Genomic DNA, 17,860 nt, shown 5'->3' on the forward strand with positions numbered 1-17,860 from the left:
GGAGGGAGAGGAGGAGGGAAGGAAGGGATTTGGGGCCGAAGGGCCGCATGGAGCCTATCCCTGCACTGGGTGAGATGGAGGCAGCAGGGAGGTTAAGGGAGAAGCTCTGACAGAAATAGGCAATTTACACAAAAAATTACAAATGTATAAAACTTCCTGTTGCAATATTAAACTTCAATAAAAGGAGAAGCCAGGGGAATTGATATTTTTTTAATGAGGGGTTGTACAGAGAGTACTGTAGACTATTGTAGAGTTTTTTACACTTGTCCTCGGATGACATCCCACAGTACAGTTACACCGTTCTAAATCCCTCCAATACATGGGGTCCATGGTGTGAGTTTGGCCGTGATCCCCTTGCCTGGTGGTGGGTCGGGAGTTTTACTGCCACCGACCGCAAACACTTCAGATCTAAACCTTTCCATTTCCAAATGACAAATAATTAACGAGAAATGATTCCTTGTGCCTTGTCTTGCAAACGTGTGCAGGCATTTAAGGCCTAAACCCTACAGAGTGCTGATGACGAAGCTGGGCGCCAAACGCTGGAGTAACTCTGCGGGTCAGGCAGCATCTCTGGAGAGAAGGAATGGGCGACGTTCTGGGAGTCGGGGGGAGAGGGAAACCAGAGGTGGAGAGGGCACAAAGGGCAAGTGAATGGAAGATATTCAAAAAGCAAGGACGATCAAAGAAAAGTGGGGAAGGTGAAACGAGCGATACAAAGAATGAAACCCAGCAGAACGACAGCGAAACTAGTACGACCACCAGGGTAGTTGCAATCCGCTGAGTCTCCAGTCTGCAGAAGGGTCTTGACCTGAAACGTCACCCATTCCTTCTCTCCAGAGGCGCTGCCTGTCCGTCCCGCTGAGTTACTCCAGCATTTTGTGTCCGTCTTCAGTGCCAACCAGCATCTGCAGTTCCTTCCTACACGGGCTGTAGACAAGGTCTAACTCCGCCAACTGTGACATAGGCTTTAGTTCCACAGTGGTCGCTGGGCTAACACTCGCTGGGCTAACGCTCGCTGGGCTAACACTCGCTGGGCTAACGCTGCATAACCTTCCACCAACTGTGGGCCTGAACTTTTCTGAAAGAGACAGTAGTCCCGTTAGTTTATCAAAGTGCACCAGGTCTGGGTTTGTCCGGGATGGAGGGAGGGAGGGATGGAGGGACGGAGGGAGGGATGGATGGATGGAGGGATGGAGAGATAGAGAGATGGATGGATGGATGGAGATGGATGGATGGATGGAGAGATAGAGAGATGGATGGAGGGATGGATGGATGGATGGATGGATGGATGGATGGATGGATGGAGAGATAGAGAGATGGATGGATGGAGAGATAGAGAGATGGAGGGATGGAGGGATGGATGGATGGAGGGATGGATGGATAGATGGATGGATGGAGGGATGGATGGATGGATGGATGGATGGATGGATGGATGGATGGATGGATGGAGAGATAGAGAGATGGATGGATGGATGGATGGATGGAGAGATAGAGAGATGGATGGATGGATGGAGAGATAGAGAGATGGATGGATGGATGGAGAGATAGAGAGTTGGAGGGAGGGATGGAGAGATAGAGAGATGGAGGGATGGAGGGATGGATGGATGGATGGATGGAGGGAGGGATGGATGGAGGGAGTTCCGTGGTGCCAGGCAGGGAAACGGGGGGGGAGATGAAAACCAATATTAATGTGAATGAGAAGATCGGCAACAAAGTCGAAACCAGATTACCGTCGAGTCATCTTGAAGCACCTCTTGATTATAATTAAAATAAGAAAAACGATGACAGAGAAGCAGCTGCTGGGTATTTACAGAATGTACAGGTCTCGCTGCCTTATAGTTTTTAAGAAGGAACAGCAGATGCTGGAAAAATCGAAGGTAGACAAAAGTGCTGGAGAAACTCAGCGGGTGCAGCAGCATCTATGGAGCGAAGGAGATAGGCAACGTTTCGGGCTGAAACCTGACGGAAATAGGCGACGTTTTGGGACGAAACCTGAGGGAAATAGGCAACGTTTCGGGCCGAAACCCGGAAGGGTTTCGGCCCGAAACGTTGCCTATTTCCTTCGCTCCATAGATGCTGCTGCACCCGCTGAGTTTCTCCAGCACTTTTGTCTACCCACGCTGTCTTATAGTCAGCAGCAGTGGTCTCCATCCGGTTTTGTTAAAAGGACTGGGAGTCTCCAAAGGCTCCTCCGTCTCTCTCGAGTCCCGGCTCGGGGCAGGCGAGGGTTACAGGTGCCGGGGGCTCGGGTGTCCATTGTGATACAATTTCTGTTTCATGTGCACCATGTTCCCCGCCGATTCATCGTACTGCCGGTGGGCGCGCCTCCGGAAATCCTTCAGGTTGCACAGTCTCGGGATCCACGACCAGGAATCGTCTGGAAGGAGAGAGAGAGAGATAGAGAGATAGAGATAGAGATAGAGATAGAAAGAGGGAAAGAGAGAGGGAGAGATATAGATATATATAGAGAGAGATAGAGATAGAGATAGAGATAGAGATAGAGATAGAGATAGAGATAGAGATAGAGATAGAGATAGAGATAGAGAGAGAGAGAGATAGAGAGAGAGAGAGAGAGAGAGAGAGAGAGAGAGAGAGAGAGAGAGAGAGAGAGAGAGAGAGAGAGAGAGAGAGAGAGAGAGAGAGAGATGGAGAGACGAGCCGAGAGAGAGAAGGAGGAAAAGAGAGAAAGTGATGAAGAGAGAAAGAGAGAGAGGGGAGAGAGAGAAAGAGACAGAACGAGAGAAGAAGAGAGACAGAAAGAGAGAAAAAGAGAGAAAGAGAAAGGAGAGAGATATATATATAGAGAAAAAGAATGAGAGACAGAGAAAGAGAGAGAAAGAAAGAGAGAGAGTGAGAAAGAGAAAGAGCAAAAAGAGCGAGAGAGAAAAAGGGAGAGAAAGAGGGAGGGAGAGAGAGAGAAGAGTGGGATAAGGCTTATGCTGTACAAAGACACCCAGGGTCGGGGGCTTCATGAAGCAGAGGACATGGGTTTCGGGTGAGGGGGGGGGGGGAAAGGATTTAATAGGAACTTGAGGGGACAACTTTTTCATAAAAGGTTTGTATATGGAACGAGCTGCCATTGGGATGAAGGTGTTTAAGTAGGAACTGCAGATGCTGGAATCGAAGGAAGACAAAAAGTGCTGGAGAAACTCAGCGGTTGCAGCAGCATCTATGGAGCGAAGGAAATAGGCAACGTTTCGGGCCGAAACTCAAAGGAAATAGGTAACGTTTCGGGCCGAAACCCGGAAGGGTTTCGGCCCGAAACGTTGCCTATTTCCTTCGCTCCATAGATGCTGCTGCACCCGCTGAGTTTCTCCAGCAGTTCAGCCGAATGTGGGAGGTGGGAGAATGCAACCTTCACCTGGTCCACCCTGTTTCGACTAATGCAATCACCAACAAGATCAACGTTAGGCCATGCACGCCATGCGCATGAAGAAGCCAAATGTGGGGAAATGGGATTGGATCAGATCAGTCTGAAGAAGAGTCCAGACCCGGAATGTCACCTATCCATGTTCTGCCACAGACGCTGCCTGACCCGCTAAGTTACTCCAGCACTTTGTGTCTTTTTTTTGTTGTAAACCAGCATCTGCAGTTCCTTGCTTCTACATGGGGCGAGCTCGGGTTGGGGCATCTTGGTTGGCATGGGCAAGTTGGGCTGAAGGGCCTGTTGCTGTGCTGGGGTGAAATGACGCACATGCGAACAATGTTACCTCTCAGTGCCGTGTTGCTCTCAGCTCTGCCCCCACACAACCAGCTCAACGCTCAAAAACACTGGCGCGACGGTGGAATCAACAAATGATTTGGCTCAGGCACATGGAGTCATACAGCACGGAAACAGGCCCTTCGGCCCAACCTGCCCATGCCGACCAAGATGCCCCACCTACACCAGCCCCACCTGCCTGCAGTCTGTGGAATTCTCTTCCTCAGAGGGCGGTGGAGGCAGGTTCTCTGGATGCTTTCAAGAGAGAGCTAGATAGGGCTCTTAAAAATAGCGGAGTCAGGGGATATAGGGAGAAGGCAAGAACGGGGTACTGATTGGGGATGATCAGCCATGATCACATTGAATGGGGATGCTGGCTCGAAGGGCCGAATGGCCTACTCCTGCACCTATTGTCTATTGTCTATTGATGGGAATATAGAAGGCATGATTAGTAAGTTTGCAGATGACACTAAAGTATCATAGATTGTGAAAATGGATATCAAAAATGACATCTTCTTCTCTGTGAGAAAAAGTGTTTCCTCGTCTCCGTTCTAAATGGCTTACTCCTTATTCTTAAACTGTGGCCCCTGGTTCTGGACTCCCCCAACATCGGGAACATGTTTCCTGCCTCTAGCGTGTCCAAGCCCTTAACAATCCTATATGTTTCAATGAGATACCCTCATCCTTCGAAACTCCAGAATGTACAAGCCCAGCATTCTATTTCAGAACGGCTGCAAGAAAAAGTCTTGAAACTATAGACCAGCGAGCCTAGCATCTGCGGTAGGCATGTTACTGGGGAGTCTTAAATGAATGGGTTGTGGCTGAGACACGGGTTCAGACAGGTTTCGAGGCGTGTGGGTACAATGCTGTGTCATTAATGGTGGACGATTCATCACAAAGATGGAAGCAAACGGAATCTAAACGGTATAAATATTACTCCCCCTCCCGGGAAAAAGATTAAACTGGGAACGTGTTCCTTTTCTAGACGTTCCTAATTTTAGAGTCCACACTTTGAGATTTGTAATAGGAAAAAATCACATGTGGTTAAAGTGCACATTGTCAGGTTTTAATAAAGGCCATTTTTATATATTTTGGTTTCACCGTGTAGAAATTACAGCTGTGTTTATACATAGTCCCCCCTCCATTTCAGGGCACCATAATGTTTGGGACACATGGTTTCACAGGTGTTTGTAATTGCTCAGGTGTGTTTAATTGCCTCCTTAATGCAGGTATAAGAGAGCTCAGCACCTAGTCTTTCCTCCAGTCTTTCCATCAGCTTTGGAAACTTCTATTGCTGTTTATCAACACGAGGGCCAAAGTTGTGCCAATGAAAGTCAAAGCCATTATGAGACTGAGAAACAAGAATAAAACTGTTATAGAGACATCAGCCAAACCTTAGGCTTACCAAAAACAACTGTTTGGAACATCATTAGGAAGAAAGTGAGCACTGGTGAGCTTACTAATCGCAAAGGGACTGGCAGGCCAAGGAAAACCTCCACAGCTGATGACAGAAGAATTCTCTCTATAATAAAGAAAAGTCCACAAACACCTGTCCAACCGATCAGAAACACTCTTCGGGAGTCATGTGTGGATTTGTCAATGACCACTATCCGCAGAAGACTTCATGAACAGAAATACAGAGGCTACACTGCAAGATGTAAACCACTGGTTAGCTGCAAAAATAGTTACAGTTTGCCAAGAAGTACTTAAAAGAGCAACCACAGTTCTGGAAAAAGGTCTTGTGGACAGATGAGAAGAAGATTAACTTATATCAGAGTGATGGCAAGAGAAAAGTATGGAGGAGAGAAGGAACTGCCCAAGATCCAAAGCATACCACCTCATCTGTGAAACATGGTGGTGGGGGTGTTATGGCCTGGGCATGTATGGCTGCTGAAGGTACTGGCTCACGTATCTTCATTGATGATACAACTGCTGATGGTAGTAGCATAATGAATTCTGAAGTGTGTAGACACATCCTATCTGCTCAAGTTCAAACAAATGCCTCAAAACTCATTGGCCTGCGGTTCATTCTACAGCAAGACAATGATCCCAAACATACTGCTAAAGCAACAAAGGAGTTTTCAAAGCTAAAAATTGGTCAATTCTTGAGTGGCCAAGTCAATCACCCGATCTGAACCCAATTGAGCATGCCTTTATATACTGAAGAGAAAACTGAAGGGGACTAGCCCCCAAAACAAGCATAATATAAAGATGGCTGCAATATAGATCTGGCAGAGCATCACCAGAGAAGACACCCAGCAACTGGTGATGTCCATGAATCGCAGACTTCAAGCAGTCATTGCATGCATAGGATATGCAACAAAATACTAAACATGACTACTTTCATTTACATGACATTGCAGTGTCCCAAACATTATGGTGCCCTGAAATGGGGGGACTATGTATAAACACAGCTGTAAATTCTACATGGTGAAACCAAAATGTATAATAATGGCCTTTATTAAAATCTGACAATGTGCACTTTAACCACATGTGATTTTTTTTTTCAATTACAAATCTCAAATTGTGGCGTACAGAGGCAAATAAATAAATGATGGGTCTTTGTCCCAAACATTATGGGGGGTGCTGTCTCGGGATAAGAGGGAACACAGTGAAAAACTACCAATGCCCGTCACAGTGTCGCAGCAGGTAGAGCTGCTGCCTCACAGTGTCTGAGACCCAACTACCCAAAGACATTTACACAAAATACTGGAGTAACTCAGCCGGACAGGCAGCCTCTGGATGGAAAGAATAGGTGACGTTTCAAGCCGAGACTGAAGAACCCGAAAAGTCTCCCATTCCTTCTATCCGGAGATGCTGCCTGTCCCGCTGAGTAACTACAGCATTTTGTGTCCATCTTCAGTGTAAACCAGCATCTGCAGTTCTTTCCGACAAATCCCCAAAACGTGTGTGTTTGTAGATTAATTCGCCTCTGTAAATTGCTCCTGGTCTGTGGGGAGTGGATGCAAGATTGGGATAACATAGAACTACTGTGAATCGGTGATCGATGGTCGATGGGGACTCGGTGGGCCTGTTTCCATGCTGTATCTCTAAACACTAAAAAAAAAGCAGCGTTTAAGAAACATATAGACAGCTACATGCATAGGCCAGGTTTAGAGGGATACGAGCCAAATGCAGCCAGGTGGGACCGGTGTAGATGGGACATGTTGGTTGGTCGGTGTGGGCAAGTTGGGGTTGAAGGGCCTGTTTCCACACTGTGATTCTATCCCAGCCACAGCATGTCAGGCAGCGTCTGCTGACCCATCCCTGACCAATGAAGACAAGGTGGGGGAGGAGCAGACACGAGCTCCCATTGCCCGCACAAGCCTCGCTTCTAACCAAAGTAGATAGACACAAAAAGCTGGAGTAACTCAGCGGGACAGGCAGCATCTCTGGAGAGAAGGAATGGGTGACGTTTCAGGTCGAGACCCTTGAAGGAATGGGTGACGAAACGTCACCCATTCCTTCTCTCCAGAGATATAACCATATAACAATTCCAGCATGGAAACAGGCCATCTCGGCCCTTCTAGTCCATGCCGAACACTGACTCTCACCTAGTCCCATCTACCTGCACTCAGACCATAACCCTCTATTCCTTTCCCGTCCATATACCTATCCAATTTATTTTTAAATGATAAAATCGAACCTGCCTCCACCACTTCCACTGGAGGCTCATTCCACACAGCTACCACTCTCTGAGTGAAGAAGTTCCCCCTCATGTTACCCCTAAACTTCTGTCCCTCAATTCTCAAATCATGTTCTCTTGTTTGAATCTTCCCTACTCTCAATGGTAAAAGCTTATCCACGTCAACTCTGTCTATCCTTCTCATAATTTTAAAGACCTCTAATCAAGTCCCCCCCCTTAACCTTCTACGCTCCAAAGAATAAAGACCTATCTTGTTCAAGAAGGAACTGCAGATGCTGGAAAATCGAAGGTACACAAAAATGCTGGAGAAACTCAGCGCGTGCAGCAGCATCTATGGAGCGAAGGAAATAGGCAACGTTTCGGGCCGAAATCCTTCCGGGTTTCGGCCCGAAACGTTACCTATTTCCTTTGAGTTTCGGCCCGAAACGTTACCTATTTCCTTTGAGTTTCGGCCCGAAACGTTGCCTATTTCCTTCGCTACATAGATGCTGCTGCACCAGCTGAGTTTCTCCAGCATTTTTGTGTATCTCCTATCTTGTTGAACCTTTCTCTGTAACTTAGGTGCTGAAACCCAGGCAACATTCTAGTAAATCTAGATGCAGCCTGTACTGCTGATGTTACTCCAGCTTTTTGGGTCCATCAATGGGAGGAGTTGGGTTGGTTGGCCATGGACTGTCCGCCTGTGATCCTGGGCCGGGCGTCTACCCCCAGACCCCAGGGTAGGTTTCCTGCAGGGATCCACTCACCATATCGCCTGTTGGTCCTCCAAGCCCGCACCACACAGTGAAGAACGCCATCCATCCACACCAGGAACCAGCTGATGCAGAACCCCAGCAGCAGCCCCAGCATCAGGTCGATCTCCTGCTTCGTCACATTGTCCGTCACAAAGTAATTCTCCGACGAGTCCACCACCGACTGGTCAGCATCGTAAGGGATCACGTAGTGGATGTGGTGTCTGAAAGTGGGGGGAGGGGGGGGGAGCAGGGTTAGAGCAGTGGGAGAGAGGGGGGGGGGGATACGGAGAGAGGAGGGGGGGGAGGGTTATGGAGCAGGGGGAGTAGATGAGAGGGGAAGGGAGTTAGAGTAGGGAGAGAGGTAGATGGGAGCAGGGGAGGGAGGAGAGAGGTAGGAGCAGAGGGGACAGCAAGAATGGATCAGGGAGAGTAGGGCAGGGGAGAGGATGGAGGGAGAGCAGGGAGAGAGGGGATGGTAGGGGAGGGGGGGTAGGCCAGGGAGAGGGGGGGATGGAAGGGGAGGGGGGTTGAAGGGAGGGGGGGCAGGGAAAGGGGGATGATGGGGGGGATAGTAGGGGAGAGGGGGGAATGGAGGAGGGGGGTGAGTGATGGGGCAGGAAGAGAGTATTGAGAGAGGGATGAGGCAGGGAGGGGGGTGGGCAGGAGAGGGGGAGGTAAGGGGGGGGGTTGGGGGATGGGGGAGGGGGGTGGGTCGGGGGGAGGGGGAGGGGGGAGGGAGGAGGGGTGGTGAGAGAGGGTTGGAGGGGATGAGTGGGGTGGGGGGGGGGGGGCGGGGAGAGGGGTGGAGAGGGGGGGGGATGGGGGGGCGGGGGGGTGAGAAGGGGGTGGGGAGAGGGGAAGTGAGGAGGGGGGTGAGTAGGGGGGTTAGGGAGGGGATGAGGAGGGGGGGGGAGGGGTGAGGAGGTGTCCAGACCCGCCCGGCCGCGCTGCCTTACCGGCCGCAGTTGCAGTGACAGACGCGGTCTTCGCCCCGAAGGTGCGGGAGGATGTAGTTGTGGAAGCGGTCTAGCAGGGCGTTCATGTCCACGATGCAAGCTATGGCCTGTGGAGATGCAGAGCGGGTGAGGCTGGGCAGGAGGAGGAGGAGGAGGAGGGGGAGCGGCAGAGCCGCCGGCAGCCGCTGGAAATCGCCGCAACGCCGTGCATGCAGCGGGGGCCGCTTACCATCACCATAGACGTCCCAGCGAACATGAAGATCATGGTGTTGGCGGTGAGGAGCATAAATCGCTGCGTCTCCTGGATGAGCCGGGCGGCTCCGTGGTCCCGGGAGCTCTCTCCCCCTCTCCCTCCTTGTCTCCTCCACACACACACACCCCCCAAAACCCCCTCTCTCTCTGTGTCTCCCCCTCCCTCCCTCCTTATCCCACTCTCCCCCCTCCCTCCCCTGTCTCCCTCCCTCCTTATCCCTGTATCTCTCTCTCCCCCCTCCTTATCTTCCTCTCCCCCCCTCCCTCCTTATCTTCCTCTCCCCCCCCCCCCCTCTCTCCCCCCCCCCTGTATCTCCCTGTCTCCCCCCTGGACCAGTAGCCGGCTCCACGTCCCCTCACATGCGCCACATCGCTCGGCTGCCGCAGTTACGACTGATCCGCCCCACAGCCGATAAATAATTCAGAGGCAGGGCTTTAGGGGGGGTTTGGGGGAGAGACGGGGGGCCGGGTGGGGTGGGCGAGGGTCAAGCTGACCCCGGGGGGGGGGAGCCGCCGCTTCAGCGCGCATTTGTATTCAGCACCAGCTCTTCCCCCCCCTCCCTTGCCCAGGTCATTACCTCCCCGTCTCCTCCTTTACTACGCCCCCCCCCCTATTTATTTCGCCCTTTAACGCTCAGCCCAGGAAATTACCCCCCCCCCCCCTTCCAAACCATCTCCTCCTCCTCTCCCCCTCCAAGTTTCGCTCCCTCAAACCAACTCTTCCCCCCCCTCACCTTCTTTCCATCCCGAACCACCCCCCCCCCCCCCCCAAATACTCAGCCCAGGAAATCCCTCCCCTCCCCTTCTTTCAATGGTCAGCCCAGGAATTTGCCGCCTCTCCCTCCCCCCTCAAATGAAACACTTAAGAAATTACCATCTTCCCCCAATCCTCCCCCCCTCATCCACCCCACCACCACTCCCCCCCCCCACTCCCCCCCCCAATCTCAACACTCATATTACCCTCTATCTCACTTCCCCCTCAACACTCAGATATTACCTTCCTCCCCCCACCATACTTGCCCCCACCCCCACCCGGCTGTGACCCCCCGAGAAATAAAGTGTCGAGAGACTGACTCCGGCTCTGGGTTTTTTTTAATGAAGTTTCAGGTGAGACACACTCTGCGCCAACGCCAGCCAGGCTGCTTCTCCCGGAGACTCATTGCAGGACCCGCGCCGAGCAGCGACTCCAACTTAAAATAGACTATAAATTATATACAGATCAGCACTGCAGCGACCGAGGCCCCCCCCCTGTCCCCGTCCCCTCCCCCGTCCCCTGTCCCCTGTCCCCATCCCCATCCCCTGTCCCCTCCCCCTCAGTAGAAGCAGACGGTGTGAAGGAAAGTCCGGCTGCTCTTCTCCTCCAGCTCCTGGATCAGCTCGTCAATCTCGTTCTCCATGTCCTCGGTACGCTGAATCTGGAGAGGACAAACAACGGCGAAGGTCAGCGGTGAACGAGGGGAAGGGGGGGGGCAGAGACACAGAGAGATGGGGACATGGGATTAGACCTCAACAGAATGGAGGACACAAAATGCTGGAGTCACTCAGCGGGACAGGCAGCATCTCTGGCGAGATAGAAACATAGAAAATAGGTGCAGGAGGAGATCATCCCCTATCAATAACCCCGTGCCTGCCTTCTCCCCATATCCCTTGACTCCACTAGCCCCATGAGCTCTATCTAACATCTCTGGGGAGAAGGAATGGGCGACGTTTCGGGTCGAGACCCTCCTGCAGGGTGGAGAATCTTCAGAAGGTTTGCCCTCTTCAAAAGAAGGGTCTTCGACCCCAAACGTCACCCAATTCCTTCTCCCCAGAGATGCTGCCCTGTCCCGCTGAGTTACCCCAGCATTGTGTGTGTGTGTGTGTGTGTGTGGCCGTTATCGGTGTAAACCAGCATTTTTGCAGGTCCTTCCTGTACAATGTTTAAGAAGGAACTGCAGATGCTGGAAAATCGAAGGTAGACAAAAGTGCTGGAGAAACTCAGCGGGTGCAGCAGCATCTATGGAGCGAAGGAAATAGGCAACGTTTCCTTCGCTCCATGCAAAGAGTTGACAATCTCCACTATAGGAAATAGGCAACATTTCGGGCCGAAACCCTAGGGTTTCGGCCCGAAACGTTGCCTATTTCCAACATTGCCCATTTCCTTCGCTCCATAGATGCTGCTGCACCCGCTGAGTTTCTCCAGCACTTTTGTCTACCTCCTTCCTGTAGACAGTCCTTATCAGGTCTCGCTCACACAGCAGGCCCCATATTACTTACAGGAAGCTCAACACGTTTCAGGTCAGCAGAACAGATATTAAATATTTCAGCTTCCTCTCCACCACTGATGTAAATGTCGTCCCATGTTGCCAACCCAGCCCGCTGTTGAGCCGCGCCTCCCTCCTCAGTAACACCCTATGGTCTGGTCCCCAAACCCAGGGAGAACAGAGACAGGTCCACTATCGGGTGGTCGGGGGGGTTTATGGGGAGAAGGCAGGAGAATGGGGTTGAGAGGGGACGATAGATCAGCCATGATTGAATGGTGGAGTTGACTTGATGGGCCGAATGGCTTCATTCTGCTCATAGAAGATATGAATTCATGTTTTTGATTCTTTCTCTCTCCACAGATGCTGCCTGAACTCGAAGATCTCCAACCTTCGTAGTTTGTGTGTAAAAAAGACACAATGTGCTGGACTAACTCAGCGGGTCAGGCAGCATCTCTGGAGAACATGGATCGGGCCCTTTGCAGTTTGTTTTTCAGGCTTCTAACACCTGCAGGATTGTCATAAACCCCCACAGATAATGCCTGATCCACCGACTTCCTCCAACACTTTGTGTTGCTCAAACCAGCCATTATCTTCAAACTCAGTTTTAGTGGGAATCAGGGCCTTTGGTCCACACTGACCATCGATGATCTGTTCCCACTAGTTCTATGTTATCCAGCTCCCTACACAATCGGGACAATTTACAGCAGCCAATTAGCCTACAAACACCTTTGGGATGTGGGAGGAAAACAGAACACCCGGATGGAACCCATACGGTCACAGGGAGAACGTGCAAACTCCACATAGATATCAGAGGCTAGAATCGAACCCACTAGTGGAAACATCCTCTCCACATTCATCCTATCCAGGCCTTTCACTATTCAATAAGTTTCAGTGGAGGTAACCCCTCATCCTTCCAAACTGCAGCGAGTGCAGGCCCAGTGCCGTCAAATGCTCATCATATGTTCACCCAATCATTCCGGGGATCCCGTTGCAAAGGATCAGACACACCTGTACAGAGATGGCCACTATCCCACTGCATGGAACAGGATCAGACACACCTGTACAGAGGTGGCAACAACACCAGAATGCTCAAAGCTGAGGGGTGAGAATTTGTCCTCCTGCATTGAAACACAGAATTCAGTTCCTACCGAGAGTGAAGGTGCCAGAACTAAATCAATTAATTGTCCCCCATCTAGCTTTCAGGGATCAAACTTGAATGTAATTGTTTGATTGAGAATATAGCTCCAGCTGTATAGAAAATTGGCTTCATGGAAGGAAGCAGAGGGTAATGATGGAAGGTTGGTTGTCGGTGACTAGTGGTGTGCTTCAGGGTCCAGTGCTGGGCCCGTTACCTTTTGTCGTCTATATCAACGATTTGGATTAGAACAGACATGGCAAGATTAGCACGTTTGCTGATGATACAAAAGTGGGTGAGGATGATTGTGAAAAAATGCAGCAGGATCTGGATCGATTGGCCAGGTGGGCTGAGGAATGGTTGATGGAATTTAATACAGAGGAATGTCAAGTGTTGCATTTTGGGATGTCTAACATGGGCAGGACCTACACAGTGAATGGTCGGGATCTGGGGAGTGCTGTAGAGCAGGGGGATCTAGGAGTGCAGGAGCATGGTTCCTCAAAGGTGGAATTGCAGGTTGATTGGGTGGTCAAAAGTACTTTTGACACATTGGTCTTCATCGGTCAGTTGGGAGGTCATGTTGTATAAGATGTTGATGAAGCCACATTTAGAGTATTGTGTTCAATTCTGGGCACCATCTTATAGGAAAGATGTTGTCAAGCTGGAAAGGGCACGGATAAGGTTTACAAGGATGATGCCAGGATTAGAGGGTGTGTGCTATAGGGAGAGGTTGAGTAGGCTGGGACTCTAGTATTTGGAACACAGGAGGATGTGGAGAGATCTTATAGAGGTGTGTAAAATCATGAGGCAAATAGATCGGGTAGATGTAGTCTCTTGCCCAGAGTAGAATTGAAGACCAGAGGACATAGGTGAAGGGGAAAAGTTTTAATAGGAATCTGATGGGTAACTTTTTCCCCACAAAGGGTGGTGGATGTACGGAATAAGGTGCCAGAGGTGGTGGTTGAGGCAGGGACTATCCCAGCGTTTAAGAAAGTTATAAAGGTGTATGGATAGGAAACGTTTGGAGGGATATGGACCAAACACAGGCTGGTGGGACTAGTGATGCTGGGACATGTTGGTCGGTGTGGGCGTGTTGGGCCGAAGGGCCGGTTCCCATACTGCATCACTCAATGACTCTCGATGACTCTATGAGATGAAGTTTGCGGACAGTGACAAAGGCGGCGTATCACACAAAAAATCCTGAAATTGGATGCCCAACGAGAATAGGAATGTCAATCGGCCAGTATCACTTCCGATCAAAAACAAAAATAGCTGTCCAGCTGAATGACACCTACCAGAAAACACGGAGTCGCTCCAAAGAATATTCCTCATTCACTATTTTTGCAGCAGGAAATCATGTAAAGCTCATACAAAATCATACTGCACTCTGGAGAAATCGTGCCGGTCAGAAAACTTGTATATGTGTGGCTGGGGAACAGCCCAGTACAACCCCACTTGGATTGACAGCTGCGGTAACTCCTCGCTGTGCATCCTTTCACACTCGCTCCCCAACGCTCCCAAGACACAAAAGTGTAAAAACTTACACATTGGCACAGTTCACAAATGAGGAAAGCACCGATTGTGGCCTCTTCGTGATTATCCTGAATGTCCACGTTTATGACATGCACTGACTGGAATGTCTCCTGGTCTCTTGAGTTCAGATCTGGGAAATCACAAGATGGGGGTAGGCGTCAGCAAACCACGTTTCACAACCAGCTCGAGTCAACAGGGTGGCGAAGACAAGGGGGCGGCCATTTTACCTTCAAGCACCTGATCGTACACTCGCTCTTCACACGTCACTACCAGGTCAAACTGGTCTTTGCAGGTCTGGAAACGTTCAGGTCGAGATTTTATCCGCTTATTTCTGTCCAACATGTGGAGAATTCCATTCTGTGTATATCTGGACTGAGGTCAAGGAACTTAAAGGAGCACATTCAACAAAACTAAAAATAATCACAGCAACAAGATAGATTGGTAACACAGAAAACTTGTGTGCCAGTCCCCATTCTGAATAATGAGGGGAAAAGGTTCTTCAAAGTAGTTTCATAATTGTTGCCCATCATTTGAAGGAGAAACATCTCAAAATGGGTGGTGTTTTGGTCAAACCTCTTGATCATGAATGATGCATAACCACGCATGGGGGATACAGCTTGGTGACATATTGACACCAATAAGAGTGTATTTTGGCTCCAAATAATCAATAAATTATGGTCTTTGCCATTTTAAGGTTAAGCAGAGATATTTTGTTATTCCTTGAGAAATCTGCTTTGCTTTGAAGATTTAAGTCAAGCCTATTTAAATAAAAAGATGGAAACAAGATGTCTGCCTATTGTATTACACTTGCCAGATTACACACAGCAAACATCAGACCAAAACACTGAAAACAGATGGTTACAACATGGGCAGTCCATCCGATGGTGGGATCGCTGCTGCGAGCAAAGGTTTATTTTCGTTTAGATGGCAATGAGACAACATATACCCTCTACTCAGCCACAAACCAACATCTCTGGAGAAAAGGATTAGGTGACGTTTCGGTTCGGCACCCTGCCTCAGACCCGATGCGTCATCTATTCCTTGTGCCCAGAGACGCCGCCTGCCCCGTTGAGTTACTCCAGCGTTTTGTGCCCATCTTCGATACAAACCAGCATCTGCAGTTCCTTTCCACAGAAACGTTGCCTGGTATTGAACTAAAGTCATAAACTTACAGTCTATAGTTGAATAGGGTTCAGAATCTTAGCAAGAAGGTCAATTTGAAAATGAAGTTTTTCATTAACAACTCCTCAATGAAGATTTGGTAGAAGAAAATCCTTTTAACCATAGCTAATAATGGACAACATTGTGTTGACTTGATTTTCGATTTTAACAAACACACACAAATCCTTAATTGAAAAACAAATGACAAGTGCAGGGGAATTTGTATTTTGTACTGAAAATTGTATTTTTCCCCCCCACAAATTGATCCACCGTCCATGTTTAAGAGATCAAGATTAAGATGAAGAATTGGTGATCGGATCACCGATACAAAATCAAAAGTTACAAATTCGAAAAATTCAGCTGATTAAATATAAATGCCACTGAAGGCTGGGATTGTGCGGTCTGTTTATGAACAGCCCCCCACTTAAAAAGTTTATGGTAAACTTCTGAAGTTTCTTCATGGAAGCTGTCTTCCCTTTCAATGGATTAGAATGACCAAGAGTTCAAGTCAGACATTCAATGATTAGTTAAAACACACAAAAGCCCTGGAGTAATGTGGTGGGTCAGGCAGAAACTCTGGAGAACATGGGTAGATGACGTTTTGTGTGAGGACCCTTCTTCAGACTGATCAGTCCCGACTGAAATAGGGTCCCGACACGAAACATCGCCGATCTGAAGATGGGTCCCAACTCTAAATGTTACCGATCAATCTGAAGGAGGGTCCAGACTTAAAACATCACCAATCTATCTGAAGAGTCCCAACCCGTAACATCTTGTATCACTTTGAAAAAGGGTCCAGACCCAAAATGCTGCCTATTGTTACCTATCTACTACCTACCTATCCATATTCTCCAAAGATGCTGTCGGGCCCGCTGTGTTACTCCAGTATCATGTCTTTTTTTTGCAAACCGGCCACTGCAGTTCCTTGCATCTCCTCAGTCAATTATTAATTATTTGGAGAGATGAATGCGAGCGTGATCCATATCGCACCACATCCAAGTGCCTGCTAAAAAGCCTCTTGCACGCCAAAACATGACAACCAATACTTTGTATTACAGTGAACTGCTAATGAACCCACTTCATTAATTCCTAGAAAGCATCTCAAAATAAAAAGTCAGCAAACAAATTGAAAGGAATTAGCAGCAAATTTAGGAAAGATTTCACTGAATGTGCAAATTACTTAACCAGACTGGTTTCCAAGTGTCACAAATGCAAATGCCTGAATCAAGGGTCCAACTATTTGGAGAGATAAGAAGCTAGACTCAAGAGTGTAATGTTAGGGCTTTGTTTGTGAATCACACAAACAGGTGAGTAACAAAGTGATCCAATATCATACAGGATGAACAATAGGAAGCAATTAAGTAGTGCTCATGGCAACGTTTAACGAGACGTTAGAATAGATTGCATTTAATTTCTCATGTTGCCTAGCTCGGAGTGCTGAATTACATGCATTGGAGCCCTGCAGAAAGCAGCAAATGGCTTTAGATGTAATGCAGGAATTAGTCACCCCCACAGATTGCTAATCAGCTGCAGCTTTACACGATGTATCGGTTAGATTGCTTAAGGTTGTCAAATTGGCAACCTTAAGCCATTCCTTGAAACACTCAATACAAACTGCATTGGGGACATTGTACCAAAGCTGCCCAATAACCTTCCCCGCTTCCGGGTGAGTCACGAGGATTTGGCAGCCATCTTTATGCAACAAGAGGGGCCAGTACTGTTGGTGTGGCCACAAAGGCAAGCATGGTCACTACCAAAGCATGTAGGATGTAGCTTCACACCTTGGCCTGGTCCACACAGTTCCTTGACACCATTGTCCATTCAACTTCAGGTAGAGCCAGTGCATAATGTCGGCTGGTGGGAACAATAGTCTATTTAAGGCGGCATGCAAATGATCTGAAAGATGTGCAGCCACGCATACCATGATTGATCAGACTTCTAAGGATGAAAACAGGGAAACTCCAGGTCCCCACAGCCGATTGTTGGCGAGCAGCTCTTAATATCCACCGCCTGGAGTCACTGCTAATATGAACAGTGTAAGAGAGAACTGCAGATGCTGGATAAAATGGAAGGTAGTCACAAAGTGCTGGAGTAACTCAGCGGGTGAGGCAGCATCTCTAGAGACCCTTCTTCAGACTGAAGAAATGTCGCCTATTTCTTCTCTCCAGAGATGCTGCCTCACCCGCTGAGTTACTCCAGCATTTTGTGTCTACCTAATATGAACAATGTTGGCCGCAGAGCCCCCACAATGAGACTGCCTATCCTCATCAGCAGGGTCAATAGACAATAGGTGCAGGAGTAGGCCATTTGGCCCTTCGACCCATTCAATGTGATCTTGGCTGATCATCACCAATCAGTACCCCGTTCCTGCCTTCTCCCCATATCCCCCGACTCTGCTATTTTTAAGAGCCCTCTTGAAAGCATCCAGAGAAACTGCCTCCACCGCCCTCCAAGGAGAGAATTCCACAGACTCACCACCCTCTGTGAGAAAAAGTGTTTC

General features: G+C 49.0%; 2 protein-coding genes across 2 annotated transcripts in view; both read right to left on the reverse strand.

Moving 5' to 3' along the window:
• Nucleotides 1–2,066: 2,066 nt before the first annotated feature.
• tmem240 (transmembrane protein 240) lies at nt 2,067–9,404 on the reverse strand. The gene is made up of 4 exons (XM_033048314.1): nt 9,266–9,404; nt 9,037–9,143; nt 8,093–8,301; nt 2,067–2,377 (listed from the first exon to the last, which is right to left on the reverse strand). The coding sequence occupies exons 1-4, from the start codon at nt 9,320–9,322 to the stop codon at nt 2,229–2,231; spliced, it is 522 nt and encodes a 173-aa protein (XP_032904205.1). The 5' UTR covers nt 9,323–9,404; the 3' UTR covers nt 2,067–2,228.
• Nucleotides 9,405–10,362: 958 nt separating this feature from the next.
• Nucleotides 10,363–17,860, reverse strand: part of ssu72 (SSU72 homolog, RNA polymerase II CTD phosphatase) — a 74,092-nt gene continuing 66,594 nt past the window's right edge. The window contains exons 3-6 of the mRNA XM_033048313.1: nt 14,427–14,566; nt 14,211–14,329; nt 10,591–10,703; nt 10,363–10,543 (exon numbers count right to left, since the gene is read on the reverse strand). Coding sequence (XP_032904204.1) covers nt 10,602–10,703; nt 14,211–14,329; nt 14,427–14,566 — 361 coding nt within the window. The 3' untranslated portion in view covers nt 10,363–10,543; nt 10,591–10,601. The remainder of the gene's footprint in view (nt 10,544–10,590; nt 10,704–14,210; nt 14,330–14,426; nt 14,567–17,860) is intronic.

Source organism: Amblyraja radiata, chromosome 31 (assembly GCF_010909765.2).
Source record: "Amblyraja radiata isolate CabotCenter1 chromosome 31, sAmbRad1.1.pri, whole genome shotgun sequence".
Lineage (NCBI taxonomy): Eukaryota > Metazoa > Chordata > Chondrichthyes > Rajiformes > Rajidae > Amblyraja > Amblyraja radiata.